The sequence below is a fragment of the Eschscholzia californica genome, unplaced genomic scaffold (assembly GCF_041429995.1).
Source record: "Eschscholzia californica isolate CP2 unplaced genomic scaffold, dmEscCali1.0.p SCAF_5, whole genome shotgun sequence".
Classification (NCBI taxonomy): domain Eukaryota; kingdom Viridiplantae; phylum Streptophyta; class Magnoliopsida; order Ranunculales; family Papaveraceae; genus Eschscholzia; species Eschscholzia californica.
In genome coordinates this window covers 1,056,077-1,062,433 of record NW_028238472.1, presented here as the reverse complement: position 1 = coordinate 1,062,433, position 6,357 = coordinate 1,056,077, and the positions used below count along the sequence as shown (strand labels likewise).

Here is a 6,357-nt window from a genome sequence, read left to right as displayed (position 1 = left end):
GACATAAATAAAATCGTAAATGAAATATGTTCGATACTACTTACCAGTCAAGCATGACTCCTTTCTGGTTCGCTGCCTTACCGAATTCTAAGGCTCTCTGTCCTGTGATCAATTCAAGAAGAAGAATCTCAAATCCAAAAACATCAGTCTTCTCAGAGGACTGTCCTGTCGAAAGATATTCAGGAGCTATATGACCCACAGTGCCCCTAACTGCAGTAGTGACATGAGAATCTTGGTGATCTAAAAGCTTTGCCAACCCAAAATCTCCCACAACAGCTTCGCAATAGTCATCAAACAATATATTTGCAACCTTCACATCTCTTTGGATTATCTTAGGATCACATTGTTCATGAAGGTATAGTAAGCCCCTGGCTGCTCCATACGGGCTGAGGATGCCCTTTACGCAAAGCGGAGAAGTAAACTTACAAAATACAATCTAAAAAAGATCTATTGAACCAAATAATAGCCTAACTAAGAACAAAACGTTACTTTGACCAATGTAAAATGATAACGAAAACCAATATAAAATTTTATTTGCGTAATAATCGTGTAAATTGAGGAATATAGTTTTCACTTACGGATAACAAAAATAGATTATCAGCAGAATCATCCATTCCTATTCCAAAAAATTAGAGCAGACATTACTTGTTGAAGAGCATGCATTGTGGTCTATTAGAAATAACTCGACGACAAATAAAGGATAATTTCGAATTTAACAAGGCAAACCATTGTGTTAGATTATATCATGACATAATGATCAAATCACCTGAAGACGTTATTCGTAACTCCCTTATCCTAAAGAGTCATTTACTCGCTCAAAGAGAACTAAGATGAATTGATCACGATTTGGCTTACATGGACCAATTGTTAATATATGTAGTAAGGAAGTTATTGAGTTTTTGGAAGTGTTGAAAATGAAGTAACTAATCTTCACTTATTTTTCCGTATATAGAAATACTACGTTATTTTCCAAAGAGCGAAATTACCGAATCATATATTAGTGTTTGTCAATTTCATGTAAAGCAACTGCTTAAATAGCTCAGCAACAATAATTTAAACAAAAGTTTAAGTTAGGGAAGCCTATAACAAAAATAATCATTTGATCACGAAAGGAGAATATAAATAACAAATAAGATACTTCAAATTTTAAGAATATTTAGTCAATCTAATCCAACCAAATTAAAATTTACTTCATTGTCAAAAATAAACTAACCACACAGAGAGTAACCCGCAAATCAAAATTAAAAAAACTAACAAGGGAGGGACCTTTCTGACTCGTCACTAAATAGGTCAGGCAAATCAGATTTTTTTAGCTGCACGAAGGGGAGGTGGCGGTGGTGCAAGGTCTGAAGATGGTAGAGGTGGGGTAGACAATGCCATACGAAATGGGGTCGGAATTGTCATTTTATTCATCACATGTAATACCTGCATCAAATGTTTCACATCATTTCAAGGCATCATGATAACCTACAATTCTCTAAATGAAAACAACTAAAGAGGTGAAATAAAAATAAAAAAGAGAAGTAATGTTAGTGTGTCAGTAACAAAGATCAGTGATTCAATCTGTGTATAAAACCGAGGAACTGCAATTAGGCCATTCACGATGTTAATTAGTATGTTACCATTAGGAGGTGGATATATGCAGATATGAAATAGGAAGAATGTTAATGAGGTGAACATGAAACTTGAATGACAAACCAAATAACATATTTGCCTATTAGTTGATTGAATTAAGAAATGAGGATGCATGTTACAATTTTACAAAGAAAACTCACTAACAAATAATGCAGAGGAAAGGGAAGTAACATACTTAAGATGAGGAGGAAATGGGCGTTTCATGCCAAGTCTTGCAGCTATAGGTTCAACTACACGAAGAAACCCCATAGTTACTCCTTTACTTAGGTTTCCAGTAAAGGTGCCATCTTTGGTCAGCGATGTCGATAGGCAACTCCAGTCCTTCACACCTTGTGCTTCGTTTTGTTGATTCCTATTATCTGTTGATGTTGGCTTAGTTGTTGAATAAAATTTGACTGTTTAGCTTAATTTGAAGTTGATAAGTTAGGGGGGAGAATTATTTCCCTGCAAAGTTATAAAACACATAGAAACTAAAGTTGTCATTCCCTAAAAGTAGAGGTCAATCATACACAAGTTAATGGTAATAGGAACAAAACATATATGTACTTGTTAAGTTGTGTAAGTGCTTCATAAGCCAAGTTTCCGTCTTTGAAATCCACAAATGCACAGTTCCTAGGCCTGCATATAGGAAGAAATATTGATCAAGCGAATGAATAGTGAATACAAAGTCCCAGGGGCATAAAAGAGTATAGCAGTAAAGGTAATAAGGAAGCAAAACTTGAGAAAATTAAAATACAATTGTGTGAGGAATTTTGACAAACAGCTTGTGTGAGAAATATGAATATACCTTGGATTAGTAAAGGGTGATAATATTCAGTCAATAAGAACAATTTCAGCTTTGCAAGGACAGAAAGATTTGGTGAAAACTTTAAATTTCATAGAATTGAAATGAAATGGAAAAGTAAGGGAGTAGTGAGTACAAAGAATTGAAATGGAAAAACTTTACACAGAAATTCCTAGCGGAGGAGGAAGAGATAAAGATTGAGGGTAAGATGAAAGAGATTAGATGAAAAACTGGATAAGATGAAGTAATTATAATTACTGGACGATGCCGAGAGGGAGATGATGGACAGTAATTGCAAAGAATTTGAAGAGTTGTGGAAGTTGAAACAAATTGATAGGGGAGGAAGTTGAATGACAGTGAGAAACAGATTATTTATGTCCTAATAGGATTATCCATGTCCTAGTCACATTGTTTTGGTATTAATTGTGTCCTAGTGACAAGTATCTGTTTTGTATAATAGATATAATATATATATATATATATATATATATATATATATATATATATATATTACTGCAAGCATACAACTGGTGTCTCTTTATTGAAAAAAATAATATAATTATGCTTTTTTTTTGTTTGACTGTGAAATATCATTATTGTTTGTTCTTCACAAAGTGAGAATTTAACTATAAATATTCACAATTTTAACATAATACAATGTTACAATAGTAAATGACACAATGGTAAATCACCCAGATCTCAGGGATTATTGGATACTGAAGAAACTTATGGTATTAATGATTTGTTGTACCTATTCCTAAAGAGTGACGTTGAGACAAATCCAAATCTAAAAGGAAAATGATGCTCTGTCAGGCACGGCCGGGTGATGTCCGGTTACTCTAGATCACAACCCGACACGTCACTCCGTCGAGATTCGGCCGGGTGCCGTGTCGGGCTGTGTATCACGGTTGAATCCAAAATTCCCACCAACTTAATTTCATCCCTAATTGTTTTACAACTTCCACCCAATTTCAAGGGTGGCCCGTGACCAAAGCCACCAAAGCGGTCGCTTTGGGCCCCAAATAATCAAGGGCCTCATATTTCCTATTTCGTATGTAACTTTCGAAAAACAAATTATACTTTAAGTCAATTTCAAACATAATTTAAGGCGTAGCTTAGTGGTAAAGAGTTTAGATCTTGGACAATAGGTTAAGAGTTTGATTTCTTCCCTTTGCATTGTTTAAATTTATTTAACTTTTTTCTAATATTCATTGTATGGGCCCCAATTTTTAGTTTCGCTTGGGGCCTCCGATATACTTGGGCCGACCCTGCCCAATTTCTTCTTTAGTGGGATCTGAACTCAAATCCACCCTAAACACCACTTGCCAAGTGACTTTTTAAGGTTATTTTTGGAATGGTTTCCTAACTATTTTAAATTCAAACAACCCCATAAAAATATTTATGTTTATACTTTTATAACTACAATTAACATTTTTAAGTACATGTTTTTTACTTGAAAATTTTCAAATAGCCAGTGTATATGCCTACCCGTTAGGATTTCTTGGTTTGGATAGTGAGTCATAAATCTAATCCGATTGATTTTCTTAAGGAATATAAACAAGTCTAACTAATCACTCCCTAAAGAATAGGTAAAACCTCCACTAATTCATATTAGGTATTGACTTGCTTCACCAATCACTAACTCAAATTACTCATTATTTATATTATTTAAATGATGAACTCTTCCTTAATTCGAATTATTTCATTTGTAAGCTGAACTGAATTTTCTTACAAAATGGAATTTCTGTATGTATTTCATCCAACTTTATTTATTTTCTTTTTATAATTTTCATCTCTTTGAATTGAGGTTGTAAGAGATGTTTTGATCTTATGTGGTTCTTAAAGAAAAATAGCAAGTACCCTTAGAAAATCATTAGAGTTTATTTGCTTATGTGAATTATTTACTATTAGAAGAGAAAAGAAGTAGAAACTAAAATGATCTACCCTAAATCCTAGAAATAGTCTTGACATGAATGCATATTTTAAACTTAAATTGTGGCTTAGTTATATACTATTTGAACTACTATTATATTCTCACTAGTTCTTTTAAATTTCTTGGCAGAAAATATTGGAAATTGAAGAATAGAATGCGAAAGGAGAAAAAGCAATTTCGTGAGAGGGTAACTTGGTCTAATCTTCCTATTGGTATCTTGGTCACAATCTCAAACCTTTTGAACATTATGGAGCTTATTGATTTCAGTAGTGTATGCAAACAATGGCGTATAGCATCTATTAGGGCTTCCCTTTATGTTGAAAGGAAGTATGACCCAAGTTTGGCTTTATACTATGATGATGATGAGTCTCCTATGTGTACTATCCAAGAACTAGTAAGTGGAAAAAAATATGAAAGATATTTGCCAGATTTGGAAGGTGGGAAGTGCATCGCATCCAAAGGTGGTTGGTTACTTGTATCGAAAAAACAACAATTGTTCTTCTTATGTCCTTTTTCTCGAGTAAAAATACCACTTCCGAAATATCCCCACAAACAAAATTTAGATGGTCTTGTTGCTACATTTTCATGTGCACCCACATCTCCAGACTGTATCGTTTTTGTAGTTAACAAAGTAGTGGACAGGTCTAAATGGGGTTCTAAGCTAAACTTGTTAGATGTGCTAAAACAAGGACAAAAAAAATGGAGTACAAATGAACTTGATATTAGGTGCAGTGAGTTATGGGGACGTTACGAGGAGGTTAGATTTCTATTGTGGTTGGATACGACTTTACATGTTTTTTACAACGACGATACAATTGTTGCTTGTTCTCCACAAAATGAGAACTCAACTATATTCACAAATTCAGGAGTACACAAGAGTGAACAACAATTTGAAATATATGAGGATAATTCCGTACTTCCATCCATATTGTTGCATAAAACTGTTCATCCTATTTCAGTTTGTGTTTGTGGGACACAAATTATTGACACAATCTTACCGTGGATAGTTCTGGGACGTGAGTATTGGAATTTCAGTAAAGAAGAGAAAATTGGTTGCTTAAATTTCGTGTGGATTGATATACCCTTCTTCAAATTTCATCCAGATAAGAGTTGGTCTCTGTTAGAATAATTCTCGGAATGTGGAGGTTTTGTATTTTGTGTGTTTATTATTTAAATCAATAAAAATATGATTCAGGCCAGATGAAGAAGGCTTGATCTACTTATTGTCCATTTTTATTTTTGTTATGTTCCGATTTTTTCCTCGGTATAAATTACTACGGATAATTTTATTTGATTGATAAATTGTTATGGGCATGAAAACAAAAAGGTACAATTTTTACTGACTTGAAAAGCATATTCATGTTTAGCTTCCACGCGAACAATGGCGGACGATAAAACATTTCACAAACACAACTATCATCCAATTCAAAGGGCGGGCCAAATTTTAATTAACAGACGTGCCGAAAATCAGAACTAAAAGTATTAAATGTTCTATAAGAAGGAGAAAAATAACAGTGTGCGAATCCACTTGTTATTACATGTGCATCACGTGGATCTCAGATCTTTATTTTGGTTAGAAAGGATTTCGTATATTTTTTTCCCACTGCGAGCATATATATTATTGTTTTCTATTTTTTAAGATATATATATTATTGTTTGCTCTTCACAAAGTTAGAGCTCAACTGTATATCACAATTTCGAGAGTATATGAACTACAATTTCAATCGTACACGAATCACTTTGAACAATCTTCTATATAGATGCACAATAAAAATTGTGGGAGGGTATTGCAACTATTTCAATATGGGGGACACAAACGAAAATTATCTTACCGGCATTAATTCTTAATGAGGATTTTAGGGGTCGCAGTAACAATAAGAAAATCAGTTGCATAAAAGGGGTCTTGAACTGTTGATTGATGTACTGTTCAAATTTCATCCTTATGAGCAAGAATTTTAATTTATTTCACTCATTGTCAAATATATATTTTTGTTATCCTATGTGG

The 6,357-nt window shown here is 33.5% G+C and overlaps 1 protein-coding gene and 1 long non-coding RNA gene across 2 annotated transcripts; one reads left to right on the top strand and one right to left on the bottom strand.

Moving 5' to 3' along the window:
- Positions 1 to 1,098: 1,098 nt before the first annotated feature.
- Positions 1,099 to 2,079, bottom strand: LOC147535999 (uncharacterized). The gene is made up of 2 exons (XR_015225020.1): positions 1,811 to 2,079; positions 1,099 to 1,425 (listed from the first exon to the last, which is right to left on the bottom strand). It is a non-coding gene; the product is annotated as an uncharacterized LOC147535999 (long non-coding RNA).
- A 2,040-nt stretch (positions 2,080 to 4,119) lies between these two features.
- LOC147535998 (F-box protein At3g56470-like) lies at positions 4,120 to 5,569 on the top strand. Its single transcript, XM_086644403.1, has 2 exons — positions 4,120 to 4,165; positions 4,482 to 5,569. The coding sequence occupies exons 1-2, from the start codon at positions 4,155 to 4,157 to the stop codon at positions 5,479 to 5,481; spliced, it is 1,011 nt and encodes a 336-aa protein (XP_086500529.1). The 5' UTR covers positions 4,120 to 4,154; the 3' UTR covers positions 5,482 to 5,569.
- Positions 5,570 to 6,357: the final 788 nt, after the last annotated feature.